Genomic DNA, 20,655 nt, shown 5'->3' with positions numbered 1-20,655 from the left:
CCCGCCACTTGGCCGAACCCAAACCCCGAGACCCATCCCACAAAACTTGATAGCTTTGACGGGGAGGCAGCCGGAACGGTGTCACTGTGTTATTCTGTTAAGGATAGGATGATGATAGGAAAAGTTGGAAACGAACGGGAGTGTTTCAAGAATTATGTGAAGGAAAATGGCTTACCATACACCAAGAAGCAGTCAAAAATAATATATTTGCACCACGGACTCTGCAGCAATGCTAGGAGGAACGGGTTAGCAAAGAGCAATGAAAATGTTACATTGAAATACCTGAAAACAGAATTATGCCACGGACTCAGTTGCAATACTAGGAGGTTCAGATTAGCAAAGAGCAATATAAAATGAGCCAAACGGGACACAGCGAAACGGGACAATGCGTGTAAAGGGACACTTTTTCGTACGTGCAGCCAGCGTTCATCGATTTATTAGACGTCACGTCAAAAAATTAAATATTAGTAAGAATAACTGTCTTAAAAAACCAGTCACTTTTATAAAATAAAATCATTTAAAACTGTTTTCACGTTGCAAACACTACACTTCAGTTAGAATTTGGCGTCATCTCGTTACCATTCAATCATGCATGTAAGTAACATCAAGTATTGTAGTTCTTGGGCAAAATGTTACTAGCATGTAACACCCATTGAGATAGTGAAGACTTTGACGCCGACCGCCAATGCTCCTCTATGTCGCATAGACCGCTATGCCTCATCAACGTCTCGCAAAAGCATGTGCACTGAACACGCTCGTGCATGCAGCAAAGTGTAGTTCGTGCGACGAGGCGAACGCCATGCAACGAGTGCTGCGCCGGCGGAAGGATCCGGCCGGGTGTGGCATATTTCTCCGCCGCACTACAACAAATAAATTTATCTATATTTTTCCACAGGTTTTTATTAAACATTATTTTTCATCAATTAATATTTCAGTACTTGCAAAATCATGTTTCACGGTGCGATTTGTCCCGAACCTGGCCGGTTCAGTTTCCCGCAAAATTCACACGTTTCCGCGGGAGGGCTGCCGGGGGAGGGGGGTCGCGCGCGGCGACACCGGCAGTGTCCTTCAGGAGCTCCGACAGGCCGGCAGCCTGCGCGCAACGCGGAACCATCAACCTTTGCTTTCACCGACATGTAGTTTTCAATAGTGTAATATCTTCTTAAACTTTTACGTTCAGTTCCGTGGTCGGCCTCAATCTACCATGAGGTATTTAACTTAATTAAGTCAGTGCTCCAAGATGAGTGTTCTACGTAATACGTAAGTACTGTGGGGAGTTTACGAGACTTTACGTCGGCGCTTCACGCCCCAACTTAGCTTACCGGCTACTTAGTTTTGGCCCGCACGGGGCAGCCAGCAGGCGACACGTGCCACCGAACGTACTAACGAATCAGTGCCTGGGACACATCTAGTTATCACATAGAGTCGCCGGAGACACAGGACTACGTGCAACTAGCCCAGTTTTTAAGTGTTAGATAATAGAGAAGTGTTTTGTTCGTCAATATATCGTTCGTCATGTTAGAGTGTATTTTGTAACCGCCGCACCATGTGTACAAGTCCGCCCCTCACGCGCATTAAAATCGTGAGCCGCCACTGAGGAAGTGAGCTGCGTATGTGACTAGTCACGTCGGGAAAACCATTACTGCCAGAACGGGCAGCACCATGTATAGGGCTGTGCCGTAATAAATTCATCAAATATCTTCCAGGAACTTTGTGTTATTCTTCAGGCGTCCCGAGTGGCCATAACAGCTCGGGGGGCCCTACTGCGTTAACCCCTACCTCTAGCCACAAGGCCGAACCCTCCCTAAGATCTCGAACCCAAGCCAAAATCATGTCTAAATAGTATGAGGTAGCGGCGACGGCGTCAACTTAAATCAGTTCTTGATTAGTTTTTATTAGCTACTTTAATGGTTTTGTCATAATAAATGACCAGTAATTCAAGTATAGTGACAAACTATTGGGCCCACAAAACTTTAATACAAACTTTAATAATCGTTCTATCCATTTGTTTGCTCAATGATATAAAATTGGCGGGAAATAGAAGCATGCCAAACACTATTGTTTACAATCAAATGTACGATGGCTGCGCATATAAGAGGTTTGCCTGTCTCTCGTGATAAACTTCAAGCCGACATACATTATATGCCGTGTAAAATACATTCTGACGGAGAAGCTAAAGTGTCTAGTTATTTCAAACCATACATTATTAAAGGCGAAGATGGAGGTAAACTAAACTGTAACACTGGTTTTATTTTGATTTAAATTACTAAGACTTAAGTGTTTATTTAGGGTTTGAACTAGAACATTATCAGTTATTTCACTCATGTACTTTGAGTTTGTAAAACAATATGACTTACATTTACCGAAATGTCATTTCGCCCAAAACTATTAATTTAACCCATAGCAGGTTATATAAATTCTATGAGACATGTCAAGATGTCAGTTTGTTTTCTGCTGCACTGTGTATTTTTCTTTGTAGATAAAAGTTGGTTATTTCATTGTGGTTATTTAATTGGTGTATCACGTTTATGAATATATATTCCCAACTATTTTTTTTTTTTTTTTTTACATTTCTTAACATGTTTTTGTATCATTCCGTAAGAGGATATTGTGATACTTAAAGTAGTTTATTGTTACTAGTGGTAGGGTTAGTTAAGTTAATGTTACAAATAATTTGATATTTGGGAATGATATATTTTATATGTTAGATGCATTTATAATAGGTACTTTAAAGTAGTGTGAATAGTTTTGGTAAGTTGGGTTAGGTACATTAAAATACTTTGAATACATGTGAACACTTTGTTAGATTAAATTAATTTATAAAAACTATAATATAACAAGGGCAATCAATTGGTTAGGTACTTTAAATGAGCTAGATTTAAAGTTTGTAATTCCTTGCCAACCATTGATATGATTTTACAGTATTTTTAATTTTGCTAACCTAACCTCACCATTTTTAAAGTATTTTTAATGTATCTAAATTAACCATCCATTCAGACTATTTTAAAGTATTTTGGTAAACTTTTATCCTCAAGGTTTTTCAGTAAAAAAATTAATAACATTTTGAATGATTATTTTAACACTACAGAATTTCCCCTATTTACCCTGAAAAGAGTGTTTGAAAATCCTCAATTCTGAGATATTACCTTATATAGGTTACATTAGGTAGCCTATGCAAAGATGTGGCCATCATCATGTTATGCTTTATCTTTTAGTGTACTTGAGACTGTTTTTAATGAGATATTAGCCTGATCCTCTGTGCTTCTATAGTGATGTAAATTTATTTTGTGTTGTTTTAGTGTAGTTGAGATTGCTTTCCACGAGAGGTTGGCCTGATTGCCTTAGCCACCTGCTGTTTAGGTACTTGATACTACCTGCAACTTGATCTTGTGATTCTCCAGAAATCCTTAGGAATACATCATAGCTAACTAAGACTGTTTTCAAAAATAAGGGATGTTTAACGTCAATACCAACACTGTTTTCTACCGTAATTGTGTCTTTATCCTGGTGGAAAAACAATCTTGGCCCTTGTTGTAACACTGACATTTAACATCTTTTAGAAAGCAGTCTCGGCTACGCTGTATTCCTATGGATTTTTGGAGAAATACAGGATTATGTTGGAGCTATTATCAAGTAAACTATAGGCCCTAGGGTGGCGACAACAGGACTAGGTATATCACTCATTGAAACAGTCTTGGCTGTGGTATTAAAGCATACTTCACTTTAGTAAGCACAGGTTCTCAGGCCAATCTCTCGAAAACAGACTCAGCTACGTTAATAACAAAGTACAACATGGCAATGACTGTGTAATTGCACAGGCTACCTAAAGTAACCAATAAATGACAATTCCTTAACAACTATTAGGAATTTTGAAACGTTCTTTTAAGCGTAAAAATAGAGGAATGGCTATAGTGTTCAAAAATACAACATTCTGAATTTTATTATTTTATTTACTGAAACTTAAATTCTTTTTAATATTTGATTTGACTTCGCCCGTAAATTTTCTAGTCCTTTTATTCAAAGCTTCGCGACTGATGTGAAGCTTTGCATTTGTTGCGAAGCTTTAAAACACTAGTTGCCTAAGAATCGTTGCTTCTTAGTTGTGAGCTTTATTTTTTAATTTGTAATTGTTTTTTTTTTTAATTTCACAAGGGCAGATGATCATAACTAAATAAATAAGTTGTTTTAGTTGGTATCAGCAACATTAATATGAAGAAACCTATTTACATTATTGTATTTTACATTTTCCAGAAAAATGCATTTTTTTTTTTTTTTTTTAAATTTACATTGGTCATTTAAAGCACTGTAAAACCATCCCTAAAGTATATTTCACAGAACACATTTTTTACATTTGTAAACATTCGAGAGTAACACCAATTTAGGATACATGTCACATGGTAAGTGATAGATTTTTAACTCAGCAAGGAAATTTCAAAAAGCAATTATTTGAATATCAATTTCTTTCTTTTAGCATTCCAATAGATAATATCAATGTTTTTGGGGCCAGTGTAATAATGTGCTTTGTGTAAAAACAAGAAAGTGTTGAATATATGTATATGTGTGTGTGTGTGTGTGTGTGTATATATATATATATATATATATATATATATATATATATACATATATACATACGTACATACATACACACACACATATATATATAATTATATAAGTGTTATTTATATCATATTGAGATAGCATTTTATTACAATTGTTTAAAAAAATATTACAACAGATTATATATATTTTTAGTAAGTTACCGTACTTGAAGTAACATTTGATAGGCCTAATGCCTTTATTTTTGAAATGGGCAAAACTTTTATTATTCACACTCTTTTATGTTATCAAAAATAATTATTGTTTGTATATTATATCTTTATTGCATTGAATGAAGTGGGTTATGTAAAAAAAAAAAGGAAAAGTTTGCTCTATGGTATGCTTTTATGAATGCACAAATTTAATTTTAGGTGTGTTTATTTCATAATTTCCATTGACTGTTGTTAAGTATAGGGACACATCTGTTTTATCATCACCACAAACGTTAAAATAATTTTTTTTACTTAATTCCATTATTTTATATAATAATAAGTGTAATACAGCCTTTCTGAGAAAAAAATTTTTCAATTAGATTCGACCTTGCGAATATTTTAAACATTCAATTTGATATTCCTTCGCATCAAAAAAACTGGTATTCGCACAAGCGTACAAGGCGACAAGGCCAGTCGCTGAGACGTAACGAGTCCTCAAATGGGTGAACAAGTTATGACTCTTTAGATGTTCCAGATCCTGTTGTCGGTGGTCAGAACTCAAGGAACGAATCTTTGAACGAAACACTATACAGAACTGATTCAAATTAATTGATTCGATCAATTGAATCTCTTTGTCTACCTATCCCAAATCACAATGCTCTCTTAGAGAATGATTGAAAAACATATTAGGAGGTTTTAGAATTAAATAATTTTTTTTTCTCAAAAGTGACTCTCTTTCAGAATTACCTTCATTATTTAAGAGCCATGTAGCTCGAAACAATAGTTAGGATGTGTCATTTACCAATGTAGCCTTAACCAAAGGATCCTTTAACCCTTTAACTTAAAAAGCATCTGCCACAGTTGCATCTATTTGATCCTTTGGAGCTGATGGTGCAGATGGGGTTATGGTATTGGGTTGGTTCACGTGACCTATGACTTCAGGTATTGATGGGACATTGTGTGGAGTGGATTTGTCCAGCAAGAGCTGGTGAACTTGAAGACTGATAGCATGCATGTACCTAATGGATAAATGAGAGCATTTTAATGTTCTTTTGTTTCCAACTTGAAAGAAAACAACACTTTGTGCATGCACAGCACAAGTGGCGAATTTCGGACCACATGATTAGATTTTGTGTACAAAAAACAGTTCAATTTTTTTCTTCTCACCTTTAAACTGAAAAAGTGACTTATACTATCTTACTTTGAACTTATAATATAAATGAAATGAAATGTTAGGGCTTCAAATTACAGCTCGATACTATGCTGGGTTAGATATGTGTTCCAGAGATAATTATGGACAACAAGGGCGTAACTGTAAGAATTAAACTAACCAAAGGAAATTATTTTTGAGCATTAACTATTTAATATTGTTATTTTCTTGAGGAGTTTGTGATATTGCAAGTAGTTTTCTACCTCTTGATAGTGGTGAAGGCGAAGTGAAAGGGTCCTTAGAATGTCCTTAATTTTTGAATACACGAGAGGGTACAAACCATATAAAGCACTCAAATAAAGCCAAGTTAAATATCTATAGCTATCTACCATCCTACCTTGTATGTATTATCATGTGAATCAAATGCATCAGACAAGCAAATGAGGCACAATGCTACAGAAAATGTATCAAAATTAATGGTTTGGACAACACAGTCAGGCAAATCTGATACATACATCTGTATGAATGTGGCAGAGATTTTAAAGTTAAAGAAAGATTCTTTTGGTTAAGTCTGCATTGGTAAAGGACACATCCTGGCTGTTTAGAGCTACGTGACTTGTAAATATTGCTACTATAAACAATTAAATCTCTAACAAAACTACATAGTGCATGCAGAGAACATACTGAAAACAACTTCAGATGCCTGTCTCAAGGAATTCACATTACTAAACATCAAATGATAGCAAAATATTTTCACTGTTTGGTGTATCAACAAAGAAATACTTCTTCTGCAGTCATTTGTTTGCAATTAAAATTTTCCGTGTTAATTTTCAGGCAATTTTACTTTTTTGCACGTTTCCTCCATCAGTGCATTCTGTCAGTGTAGTCAATGTTCTTATATCACAACCTCTCATAGTCTCTCTCTCTCTCACACACACACATACTCTTACTCACTCACACACACACACATACTCTTACTCACTCACACACACACATACTCTTACTCACACACAAACTCTTACTCACACAGACACATGCACACACACTCTCACACTCTTAAAATATGAGTTTTTAGTTAAAGGCTACATACGAATGGTAAACCATAAACTGTATATCACATGATTTCATTCTTTCATTCATGCTAGGACTTAATTGAAAATTGGTCTTTAAGTTCATAAAAACCATTAAATAATGACGTAGAGTAATGTTGTTATATTTTTAATTACGTAGGTAGCTAATACCCGGCATGTGTTGCTATGCCTCTTTCAAAAAAATTTTTTGTAATATACAAAGCATATATTTATGTGTGTGTGTGTATGTATATATGTATATGTATATATATATATATATATATATATATACATACACACACACATACATACATACATACATACATATACACATATACATACATATGTATCCCTTGCTCATTTTCTCTTCTCTCTTTCACTCTGTATTTTTCTATCTATATCTTTATCTTTACAAAACAGAAGATGAATATATATATATAATTTTACCTCTCTTTATCTTTATTTACCTTTTTATCTGTCACAGATATATAAAAACACTGCATATTTGATTGCAACATTGTGTCAAAATTTCAAAGCCATCAGTAAAGAACTTTAAAAAGATTCAAGATTTTGAACGAACAAACATTTACATTTATATTTATGTATATTTATTTAAAACTGATTAAAAGTTGTTATATTATTAAAATATTTAAAATCATATGTAAAAACACAAAATATTAAAAGTAAAATTATTTAGGACTAGCGATCCGCCCCGGCTTCGCACAGGTGCAATGCTGATTCTAAATATACTACTGAATGTCTTTATATAATATTGATATAATAAAAATAATTTTATGCTCTCAATTTAGTTTGATTATTACGGATCTCTCAGATTCAATTTTTGCTGATTGCTGTATTGCTTTTAATTGCTTCGTAAATAAGCCATTATTTTTCGTAAAAAGTAAAGGATAAAAAATGGTTATTGTGGGTTATCTCTAAGAGATAGACATATACCATCGCAGACTTTTTTTGTAGACCTTTTTAAGGTAGTACATTATTTTGATCCATCTCGTAGGGTTCAGCCAGCGTTTGCAATGTAAGCGCAAAAAATGTGTTTATTTACGACATCACATTAGAAACCTCTAAAATTATCAGTGTTTCTCTACTATTTTATGCATGTATTATACATATAAACCTTCCTCTTGAATCACTCTATCTATTGAAAAAAAACCACATCAAAATCCGTTGCGTAGTTTTAAAAATCTAAGCATACATAGGGACAGACAGACAACGGGAAGCGACTTTGTTTTATACTATGTAGTGATATTACCCCCTTAAGCTTGCAACCAGATGTGGAACTAACACAATGTGTGTAACACTTGCTTACAGTGCTGCAGGCTTCGTTCAGAGGGTACCCCCTGAACGGGTGCATGGTCGCCATGCCGAAAGGCTACAGAGGAATCGTGCTGAAGGAGTCGTTGAAACATGAGACAGATGGCGTTGAAAGGAACATCCATGTGACATACGAGTTTGACTCTGTGACTTTCTGGAATTGGGATCGAACGCCATCCAGGAACGATGCATTCATCGCAGCCTTTGATTGGGTTGATGTGTCGGAAGCTGTGAGTAGTGGCTGTTTTGTCTATTTTTGCGCAAATTGTTTTGTTTTGCTGGAACTCATTTTCCACGTTGTAATGCCCAAAAAGATCTTCTCTTCCTGCCTGTGATATCTAATGTCTCAGGGGTGATTATTTTGATGTTTTTGCTGTATCTTGCCTTCTGGGTTTGATCCACTGCTCAGTTGAGACAGAATTTTTAAAGTCTAGCTATTATGAAAAGGGAAGCTTTTATTAAACACTTAGATAGAGCATAGTAATTGCACATAGGGAGATGGAATTTTCAGCAAAACCAAGGAGCATCAAATGGATTGAACTTGTCTACTTTCAGGTCATTAATGATGATGAAAGCTGACTATCACTGTGTAGCATTGACACAGTGACTGGATGGGTGAAACGGGAGTACTCTGAGAAAACTCTCAGGTTCAGGGTCACATCCGATGTGTTTTCCTCTAGTAAAAAGTCTGGAGTCGAACCAGGGTTGCTTTGGTGGGATGCGAATGATCTAACCGCTCAACCAAGTTCTCACATTTTTTAATATGGTGTAGAAAGTGCCCAAAATAGTTTGTCAGAAAAATTGTGAAATAAGTAGAGATCAGCCAATCAAATCCTCAAACATAATTTAATCCTCAGTTTTCAAAATATTCAATATTTGAAGGAAAAAATCCAAGGAAGGGACATTCAGATATATAGAAATGCTAACACCTGTGTCGTTAAAATTGAATATATTGTTAAGCCCTACAGAAGCCATTAAAGAAATGTTTCTATTTGCCACCAGTTAAAATGCTCTAAGGATGTTTGTTTAGTACTTTGAGAAACATTTTTGACAAACATAAATTTTTTATATCGTGAACATGTAAATATTAGTGATTGACCCAGTCAAATTACTCAAACCTTAGAATATTTCTAGCATTTGAATGATTTGTGATTCAGGGGAAAATATTGGAAAAAATGTATGAAATTCTAAAATTTAGCACTGACAAGTCAGAAGTCAACTAGATCTATTTATTATTCATACCATTCCCCTAATATTGTACATTTTATATGTAATTATATAAACTAAAATTACTATGTGTATTGATTATGGAAACTTACTTAGTTGATCAAACATTAATAGGGTTGATTGTTTTAACATAATTGTTAATATTTTTCATTTCTTGTTCATTATTTTAATTTTTGATCCTTGAAACCTAGATTCGTATTTAGTATGTACTCTTTGGGATTTGAATTCAAAAAAATTGAGTTTCAAATTAACACTAGAAATAAGTGTTCAAATTGACATCTAAAGTAGACAAAAAATGAGTTGTTATTTAGTTATCTTGTGTTTATGAGATGTTGACTTTTTTTGGTTAAGTTTTATATTAGTATCTACTTACTGTGAAAGGTTCCAGAACATTTAATTAAGTACTGTAAGACTGGGTGACTAGAAACAGCAGGATATAAAGAAACATTCTCTCAAAGAATACACAAAATTATTTAATTCATTTTTATTATTTTGTAAGTTATTCATTCACCAATATCATTTAGAATGATTTTAAATATAAAAAGTTTTTAATAAATATTCTTTAAGTGGTTGTTTTTATTCACCTTGCTGTTTCTATCCACCCAGTTCCATTAAAAAAACATTTGAAACACTGTCAATTTTGTAAAACAAAAAAATATATGAGAGGAAAATGAATTGGAACTGTCTTACAAATGATAATGAAATGGAGAGGGATACCTAATTAATACATATGTGTGCATACATAACTGAAATTATAGTGTAGAACACTTAGCAAAAATTGTTATGATACACCAATCCCTCACTTAGCGCGTCCTCAGATTGTGCGAAATCATTTAGCGCGATGTTAATTTTACTGCCCCAGTCTTGATTAGCACGTCTGTAAATATCAATTAGCTTGAAATCACCACACACAAAAAAAAAGGTCAGGCATGACGCTACAAAGTCTGTTTCAACTCGGTAAACAACAGCTAGCCAGTTAGCCATACAAGGGAGAAAGAGATGTGTGCGAGGTCTGACTATGCTATTGGGTGTTGTACAAACATCAGCTATGGCAAGTTAAGTTGCTGCTGTGGAGTGTAAAGGACTAAATGTTCTTACATCCACACGTATCTTGCCGGTTTGTACCGTTGTCGCCGGGCCTCAGACCGGGCCGTGGTGAACTCAGTCCAGCCAGTGGCAGGGAACTCGCACAAACACAAGCAACGTCTGCCTATTAGTCTGCCGGTAACTGTACGCGCGTAAGCACTTGCAGTTGGAATCATAGTGGAATCATGGTTTCCAAGTGAGAGCATAATGCTGTGTTTAAGTATTTAAGACAAAACTAGAATTATTTAGGTGTGCAGAATGTCATGAAGACCACACATATGTTGGTCACACTTTAGTTTTAAGCAAGTCAATTGTGCGCACAATCTTATGAAATAAGGATTGTATCCAACGTTTATATAAGTCTGATGCTGTTGATTGTATTTGTGGGAATATATTTGACATTAGATACAGGAACAGAAATAAACACATGATTCACATGGAAAAGGTTGTTAAATGAATGGTGCAATGAAAAAAAAAATCACGTGCCTGACAGGATTAATGTGATCCAAGTGGTGATACACAAATAAGCACTTTAATTTTTGAAAAATTAAAATGTAAATATCCGGACAGTAATTTCGGTTTCACTGCCAGTAAAGGATGGTTTGGAAAGTTTGCGGATAGGTATGAGACTTGAGTTGAAGATCACGCCCGGGCTAGCAAGTAAACCAGCCGACTGATGATAACTGTCTCCAGTGTCGTATTTGTCATACAAAGTATTTGATGGTAGGCTTATAAAGATAAATGGTGTGACATATTTATCGTTGAGTGTTATTTACGCATTTATATTACGTAAAGAATATTTCCCTACAAATTTAAGGACATATTAAGTAAATTAGCCTTGCTATTTATGGAGACCAATGCTTCAGAATACACAATTTCGAATAACACAAAACATTTTTAGGAACAGATTAGCCATGCTAAGTGAGGGATTGATGTATTGTGTAAAAAAAGCACTAAAAGTATGAAATTGTTTTTTTTTTTAAATTTGCTGTGAACGTTTTAATGGTATGGTGGTTTTTTTTTTTTTTTTTAATTTTAGATAGTTATGTGTTGATTATAATATACATGTCTTGTCGCATTCTGTGAACTAGAAGTACATATTTTCGAACATTGCAATCCATATTAAAAAGCTAAAAATAGTTTGTTTTTTTCCCCTTGATTTTTCTAAATGTCATTTTCAATATGTTCACGTCAAAAAGAAAACACCTAGTGCTATTAATAACCATCAACTGAAGTAAAACCTAATGATGATACAGTTAAATGTCATTAATCCTGCATTCTATGAATCTGCACACTCTGTAATATGCACCAATAAAACCGCTTGCAATCAGTCTTTTTGATTTTGCTGCTGGTGCTTTTAGTATGCCCAGAGTGTGTTGTTATTGTGGGTTTTCATTTCAGTATAGTGTTTCTTGTTTTCTAGCAGGTTATATTTTACATTTTCACTTGTATTCCCGTTAAAACTATATTGACGTTCGATAATTCAGCAAAAACTATGATCTGGTATGGCCATAGTCCCAAACCTGGGGTGAGCATACATTTTACGTAATGACAGTGAGGGCCGCAGGCTCATGTACTCTAAAAAGTATAGTATTGTTCAGTGTTTCTGCTAGCATTGCACAAGTGGTGAGGATGCTCTGCCTGTACATCCGCGGTTGTAATTCTGCCTAAAAGTGTAGCCTAAGGCTCAGCGGCTATGCACTGCCCTACCGAATGACTAAAGTACTCTTAAAAAAATTACTGCTTGTCAGTTTTAAACATACTTTAGAATAAATCTGTGAGACAATAACACTCAATATTTCTAACTTAATATTACCAAATTTTTTAAGTTATACTTCTAATGCGACTTCCAACAAGGTTGCATTAAACGTTTAACGCTACCATGGAGGGGGTATGAAAGCACTGTCTGTTTGTACGCGGTGTTCTACAAAACTACTATACGAATTTTAATGGGGTTTTCAAGTTAACTTGAGCGTAGCAGAGAAAGAAATATAAGCTTTATTTCATCAAAATCGGCTCAAGGAAAGAAAAGAAATCTTAATTTTATGACATACAATATAATCATTATAAGAAGCCATTAAGTTTTGCTATTGTAAGGAACTAAGTAGAGTGTAAGAAAAAAATAAAGATTCTGACAGTTTGTGATGTCGCCATATTTGTTTCAATTTTCAATACCCTTTTTGTATATTACAATTTAAATTGCAGAAAAAAATCATGTTTCATAAACACATAAATAGTGAGTGTGTGTCATTTCTCTATGTCCACGAGGTCTCGCCGCGTCAATTTTCTCCTTGGGGCGAACCCGTCCGCTTAATTAAATAAACAGCTTTTATCGTTCAATGATTTCATGATTTATTTCATGAAAATCTGCTCTCATAAAAAAGTTAGTTTTATAGACATTCAATAGGTGTCTCTCTCTGAAAATCAATCTATGAATCGTTACAAATTTATTTCCTTTATTTTTTTAGTTCGATTTGATACAATATTTCACTAAAAATCAATTTCTACCCCTTCCTATTTTCATTTCCACATTACGAAGTTTCACTTCTTCCGCGCGGAGGGACTCCACGTACTATTTTTGCATGCAATTAAAAACTATTTTTTAATGATGCCAAAGAAGTATAACTTCTCACACACGTACCTAAGTACATGCACCCATTTTTTTTCTCAGAGTTTTCCAAATTATTTATTTTTATTGTAAGAAGACTCCATAGTAGCACCATATAAGTCCAATATACAGAGTGGGGTGGCACAAGGATAAAACGTTTACTTGGATTCAGGAGTATTCTGGTTCAAATCCTGATCCAATTATTTTGGGTTTTCATATTTTCCAGGCAAAATCTGAGATGGTTCCTTCTACAATTGGCAATTTCCCTGAGTTGTATAGTGTTTATCCTCTTTTAATGGCCTCGTCAAAAAGACTAGTAAAAAAAAGGGGGTTGTCTGTATAGTCGGTTTACGGACGATAGTTTAACGTGACGTCATAACAAAACATTGATGAAATGATTGCATACTTTTATGAATAAAATTGAATAATTTTTATTGTATTATCACTATTTTGTATGGATACAAAGAAGGAGTGAAATGAAATCTACAATTTAATTGATAAATTTACTTTTATTTGCACTCATTAATTCAAATATGTTTATTACTTTAAGGAAGAGATTATTTTAACTATAACTTTTATACATGTTTGCTATTTAACTTATTTGAATCTGTGTTATTCTGTTAAGGATAGGACGATGATAGGAAAAGTAGGAAAAGAATGGGAGTGTTTCAAGTTTAATGTGCCTCGAAAAAGTCAAATCGATGGTTGTTCCAATCGAGTGGAAGATGATAGATGCGGCGCAAGCGTACAATGAGTGTAACGGGACACAGCGTAATGAGACAATGTGCGTTACGGGACACTTTTTCGTGCGTGCAGCCGGCGTTCATCAATTTATTAGACGTCACGTCAAAAGCCTAATATATTTTGGTAAACCTTTTGAACATCAATAAATTATATAATATTAATTTGCAGAAATAAAACAGAATATCATTGAATTTAGTTAAGCAGTACATAAGCTTCGCTGACGTGGAACATTGACATGGGCAGAGTATCGGTGCATAGGGCTGCCCATTCATCTCTCATTTTAAACCTAAAATTAAGTTTTCATTTCATTTAGCTATTATATTTGTTTTGTAATTTCTAAGAATGTTTGTGATTGTTATGAACAGGCCAAAGACAATGACTCTGAGATTATTGTGAATTCAGAAACACTTTGACACTAACTAGTTGCTTTTAAATCTATTGGTTCCTATTTGTACGTAAAATTTTGGATTTGTAAACATCTTAGTTCTCTGTATATGACATTGTAGGGGTAATTTTGTGAATGGAATGGACGTCTATTGAAACGGAAATGTGTAAACACGATGCTACCATCTGTGGAAGTCTCAGAAATTTCAAAAAGATGGCAGACCATTGGGAAATGCACTAAGTTGTGTGCCAAACAGAACTTAATAATAGTACAACTATTTTGATATTCTGTTATTTTTTTATAGTCATAAAAAAATAATGTTAACTTAATAACTATGCAGTACAACTTTGACAATCCTTAGTTAACACTGAAATGTAGGGATAGCGCAGCATTAGTCATTCTGTAGAGATACAAGAAATTGTTAGCCTACATAATATATTCAAAGCCATGTTTAGAAAAATTTTGTGATTAAATTTTTACTGTTATCTTATATGTTGAATCAACTCAAGAAGTTTAAGGTATGTACAGACTGATTTCTGTCATTTAAGCAAAACCAAATATACATACATTTAAAGCTATAATACATGTTTTAAAATGTTTCAGGGTAATTTTGTATCAATTTGTATCAATTGTACTGGAACTTTTAGTTAGAAAAATACTTAAAAGATAGCGCTGTGTTCGTAAAGCTGTAGAGAACCAAACAAATTTTAAATATCTCTGATGCCATTTTCTTGTATAATAAATATGTATTTTTAAAGTTACAATTATATCATTATGACTATTCAAGTCTACAAAATTTATTACCGGATATATTCACTACCATGAAGTTTACTTTGGCACACCAGTATGCTTAGTACATCCCCTGATGTTCATGATACATGCACGGGTGCATGTTACCACATGTGGGTCCGCCATCTTGATGACTTCGGCTTGTGGCTATAGAAGTTTCTGCATGCATGCACGCACATTGTGTTTTACACGCTCATTTCATTGCATTTTTAGTGCATACTAAAACTTCACTCTCAACATGCCTACAGAAGAATAACCTCAAAAATGCAGGCGATGATAATTCTAGTCTGGGGGAAATGTCACAGGTTCAGCATTGAGGCATTTATTTACATGCAACATTTTGGTACGGCTAGCTCTGAAAAATCAATAGTACCATCTTTTTAAGGAAAATTGTAGTTGTGTTTTTAATATGGGAAAAATTTTTACTGTTTTTCCCTAAAATGAATTATTTTCATGTATTTACCACGCTCGACATTATTTTGAAGAATTTTACGTTATTTTTTGTGTGAGTTTCGCGTTATAAATTTATTTCAACACATAATGAACACAATAATTTACTTGTTTATTTGAACACATAATGAACACATTAATTTACTTGTTACTGAGGTTAGATGTTTTCACATCACTGGTGAGTACTAATAGACTCGCTTTTTTTACCTACTTTTTTTTTAATTTTATCTCTTCCTTGTTTATGTTTAGCTCCACACTCCACTGGAAGACAAGTGACATTGCCAATAGTGGAACATTATGCAAGATAAACCAAAGCAACAAAGGCATTCCCGGATGCTATTTTGAATTTTACTGGAGTGAGATTCACGAGACAGAAGAGAGACAGTGTTCTGTCACTTTATAATATGTGCCTTCCAACGTCTCAATGTTGTACAAGCATTTGTAACGTGTATCATATAATCAATACGAGGTAAATATTTTCAGTAACTTAAATAATAATTTTTTGCCTTATTTTTTTACTGTGAAAAATAGTATGGGATAACATTTCACGATAACAGGCCAAAAATAAGGCTGGATGATTCCAAATCTTAAGCTGACCAGTTATTTATGTACGTTGTGAAAATTAATGTCTGTTATGATATCACCATCTTTGACTAGTAATGGTGAGAACTGAGTGTAACTCTCAACCTGTAGACAGAATATTTGCAGATTGCTGGACATAAATTTAATGGGTGGGGAGAATCCAAAAAAAAAAAAAAAAATTTTGAGCATATGTCTGGAAACCAAACCTAAAATGTTACAGGTGTGAATAGTAGCATCCAAATTCACTTCAGGGGACTACTGTGTTTTATCGCATAATCATTGCACGTTTTATACTAAAATCAAGTTTGAAAGGTAGGAGTGCGACGTTTATGCAGAAAAAAATTTTTTGTTAGGTAGAGTTATTCTAAAAACCAAACCCATTCATGGAAAGTATGTTTATTTAAAAATGTAGTATACAAGAGCATGCCGAACAATTTAAATTAATAGGTCATGCAACAAAAACTTTTCTTCAACTTTAAATAGAAAAACAAAATGTGAATGCGAATGCGAGCCTGAACAAACGCGTAACTATGGTCGTAGTACACACTTACCAGGAAAGAATGTGGGCCATCAAATGTAGTTAACTCGGCAGTCGACAGAGAGCGCATGTTGCATACAATCGGCGAGATATCGATATTCGACTATGTGTGCGTGCTTTATACGGGAAGCAACATAACCAAACATGAATGATGCCAACCAGAGCTGGCTACATTTTTATAAGCGGTATACCGCGGCGATGCAGACGATCAGATAAAGGTTATAACGTTTAAAAACGTCTTTAAAAGAAAATTTACACATCAGAAAATTTCATATTTCTGTTAATTAAATAAGTAAGAGAGAATTTCCGAATAAATATTAGATTTCTACTTTAAAATACATTGTTTTATTGAAAAGATACCTACACAAAATGCTCGGAATCTATTAGCATGACCAAAAACATAATGCGACATTTACGCGAGGGTTTTTTTATCCAAATATTGACTCCCTAAAATATTGGTGCGACAATTATGCACGTGCGACAATTATGCGATAAAAAAGGGTACTCTATTGACAGAGAGGACACCAAATGAGCTAGGTGCTGATGTTTAGAGTTAGCCATACCTACACATTTTACTGTACATCATTCTTTATATGTGAAATTCCCAGTGACTGGTTGTACTGTTAAACCGTGCTAAGGTCTTACTATTAAGTGCATGTCTGTTGTGAAAGCGCACTACTCCTACAATGTTTTTTCACCTGCTCGTATACATTAACATACCAACCAGTTTTGCAAAAGTAAAGTCTGTAGTGCTATTGCTGTTTGTCAGATATGTAATTGCAGCACAGTACTCACTGTCAACATTGTGCTAATCATCCAAAATCAAGTGTGTAAATGTGCTTCGACCAACCATATACTGTGCTATATCATGGTGACCACAGCCCGGGAAAATCAGGAAAAGTCAGGGAATTCAAATAAGTCAGGTATAATTGGGAAAAGTCGAGGAATTTTCTGAGGAGTCAGGGAAACTTTGTTGAGATAAACTTGCTTCTGCATCGTAATGGTTTCTTCAAAGGCCATTTGTTGTAAAAAGTGAGTAGCTGTATCATTTTCACAAATTGTCTACATATTAATGTATTTACCTGAATAATCACAAACAATTTTTTTTTGTAAAATGTGTGTTGGAAAAGCATGGTGCGGCTTATTCAAAACTTGAAAACGCTGCATTTTTTTTTATGGTGGTAGTGCAAAAATGGTTTTATGTGTAAGATAATTTGTTGCATTTGCTTGTTCAGCAGTTTCTAATTTTTTTTTTTATAATATAACATTGATTTTGGTTATTTGTGGCATAAATATTAATGGGGCTTCGCTGCAGTTAACAAGAAAGCTGCGGTTGGTAGTCATTTTACATTCATGACCCTTTTTTTTCTCGTATCATGGTAAACATGTTCTCATTTGCAGTTAAGCCACAAATAAAATCTTTACTGCTCAATATCTGTAGAGACATATATTTACAATTTATTACAAGAATATTAATGGAAATGTTAAAACTTTTAAAAGTTTTCTTGAGGCAAGAATAGTGCTGAAAAAATAATTAGTATGACATCTACAACAGTACCCAGATGCTTTTTTTCTTTCACAGAAAACCTTGGGCATTATATAATGTAGGATTATTATTATGAAAATCTGGAATAAAAATTTAATAGAAAAATAAATTATGGTTCCAAGGTCTGTTTTTTCAAGTTAGATGTACGGCTTACTCTAAATAACAAAAGGTTTTTGTTATGGTCTAAATATCAGGGGTGCGAGAGTTCATTTGAGGGTGTGGCTTATTTGACATACATAATATTTAAATAAATTTAATTGTCTGTGAGATTTGTAAATGGCTAAACATCTAGAGATACATTTTATCACATTTATATTGCTCTACCTGGAATAAAATTAAGTTAAATTATTGTTTTCTCATTTGTCTGTTGAATACTTGCAGTTTCATAAAAGAACACTGATTAATTTTAAAAAGTGAAGTAGCTTAACAAAATAGTAGCTTAGAAAAATCAGGTCAGGGAAAACCTAAAAAAGTCAGGGAATTTCATATGAAATTTTGTGGGGCCACACTGTGTACGCCAGATATTTGTCTTCCTCTCAGCCAGCGGAGTAGACTCCTGAAGCCCGCCAGATTTAAATAAGCGCACTACTGTTCGTGCCTGTAATTTCGTAGGCTTTGTTTCTGAACATATGTTCTGTAACAAAAGTTGCTTATTTTGCTTTTCCCTGTGACAAAAGTTGCTTGTTTTGGTGTTTCCTGCCACACATTAAATTTATGCCCCACAATTTGCAAACAGCTTATATATGCGTCCCTTTGTATATTTAATTAAAAGTTCTGCATTTATATTCCCTTTTTTTGCAACTACAGCTACAGCAACATGTACAGTAGACTCTAGATTATCCGGGGTAAAGACTGGCAAGGGGTCAACGGATAACCGAAAAACACAGTTAAAGCAATGTCAAAAGAACTGATTGAAATTTTTTTTTTATCCAGACTATCTAGGAAAACAGTGTAATACCATCCCGCAAAGTAACGCCCTAATTTGTTCCAGTAAAACAGAGCGTTAATCAAAACAGTGCTAGCACATACATTTTTTTCCATAAGAAATTAATTTAATCAAAATAATTAGTTTTCTAAATAGGCAAGTGTAATTGCTGATTGCCATTTATTTTAGTCAAGACACTAATCCTGTTAAAATTAATTTACAGTGTTAATATGTATCTAAATACATTTTAAGTACATTTAAATAAATGTTGATCAATATTAGAGAGTAAACAACCTAAAATTTAATTAATTCTTGTGCTACACATACCTACTCTCTTTTTCACTTGTGTAACTTAAATGTCCCCTTAAAATGACTTTAGGAGACTGGTGGATCTTTTAGTATCAAATGAAAAACAGTAAAAGAATAACGTGATTTCATCTAGATTTATTGTACTATTAAGTAATTATAAAACAAAAAAACATGACTTCCACTAATAGGTTAAAAGGTAACTTAATTTATGTATACATTTTGACAAATATCTTAAAATTATATTAAAATATATTGAAATTACATCATTTAAAGTATGGGCCGGCCCTAATTAGACTATTACTCTTAGGTTTCATTTGGCATAGGTAAACAAAATCAAAAACAATAAAAAGGTTAACGAAACAATCCCAGAGTTTGCGCTTAGAGTGATTAAAGTCCCGTAAAGTAAAATTTTGGATGTTCAAATTTTTTCAACGTAGTGATCTAATGGTTACACTGTAGACATAAAAAAAATTGTGGAGGACTGGAGATTTGATGTTCACTGCCCGAAGGTGAGCTGTTACATGGTGTCAGGGCGCCTTAGTCGTCCTGTTTGCTGGAGGAAGGAGTCTAGGGTGGTGTAGTTATTTCCACATCCGGCCCTTGGATCCTGTCTGTGAACACGCCCGAATCGAACATGATCAGAACTGGGTCACAGACAGTTAGTGAAATAGGCAGAAAAACGGTGATGGTTGGGGAATAAAAGTTGGACAAAAGTTCACCAGACAGGGAGGTGGCTTCTAGCGTCAGCAGAGTAGCCCACCAGGATGCCAAGCTCACGAACACGCGGTTGTCGCAGATGTTTCCATAATTTAAAAAAAAAATCAATAAAATTTAGCGTAGTATGACTATTTCTACGAGGCACACAGACTGACTAATTACTAATTAAGAAATAAGTTATAGGGACAATATCCCTTGCCTAGCTCTCTACATATTTGAGACGACGACCGGACTGAAGTCTTGTTGTGCGGAATGCCGGCGATATGATGCTGTCAGTCTGCTCTTGCGGCGCAAAGTATTTGATGCTGCAGCGACTCGTAATTAAAAAACAGCCAATGGCTTTCGGAAGAAAGTGGGGAGACATCTGCTTCCAGACCGAAAGATTCCTAAGATTTCCGAGGGGGTGGTCGAGAAATACTGACTTCGATATCTTGAAGTAGTGGAACTGG

The 20,655-nt window shown here is 34.3% G+C and overlaps 1 protein-coding gene across 1 annotated transcript; it reads left to right on the top strand.

Moving 5' to 3' along the window:
• Positions 1 to 2,065: 2,065 nt before the first annotated feature.
• LOC134536557 (ribonuclease H2 subunit C) lies at positions 2,066 to 16,350 on the top strand. The gene is made up of 3 exons (XM_063376312.1): positions 2,066 to 2,224; positions 8,298 to 8,530; positions 15,839 to 16,350. The coding sequence occupies exons 1-3, from the start codon at positions 2,080 to 2,082 to the stop codon at positions 15,863 to 15,865; spliced, it is 405 nt and encodes a 134-aa protein (XP_063232382.1). The 5' UTR covers positions 2,066 to 2,079; the 3' UTR covers positions 15,866 to 16,350.
• The last annotated feature ends 4,305 nt before the right edge of the window (positions 16,351 to 20,655 follow it).

This window comes from Bacillus rossius, chromosome 1 (genome assembly GCF_032445375.1).
Source record: "Bacillus rossius redtenbacheri isolate Brsri chromosome 1, Brsri_v3, whole genome shotgun sequence".
Lineage (NCBI taxonomy): Eukaryota > Metazoa > Arthropoda > Insecta > Phasmatodea > Bacillidae > Bacillus > Bacillus rossius.
Note: the sequence above shows the minus strand (reverse complement) of the source record. Positions and strands in the feature narration are given on the sequence as shown.

Bases quoted from the DNA above. Each gene is read 5' to 3' on its own strand.
- LOC134536557 (XM_063376312.1), top strand. From the start codon at position 2,080: ATGGCTGCGCATATAAGAGGTTTGCCTGTCTCTCGTGATAAACTTCAA. The intron at 2,225-8,297 runs GTAAACTAAACT...ACTTGCTTACAG, and splicing joins TATTAAAGGCGAAGATGGAG to TGCTGCAGGCTTCGTTCAGA. The intron at 8,531-15,838 runs GTGAGTAGTGGC...GTTTATGTTTAG, and splicing joins GGGTTGATGTGTCGGAAGCT to CTCCACACTCCACTGGAAGA.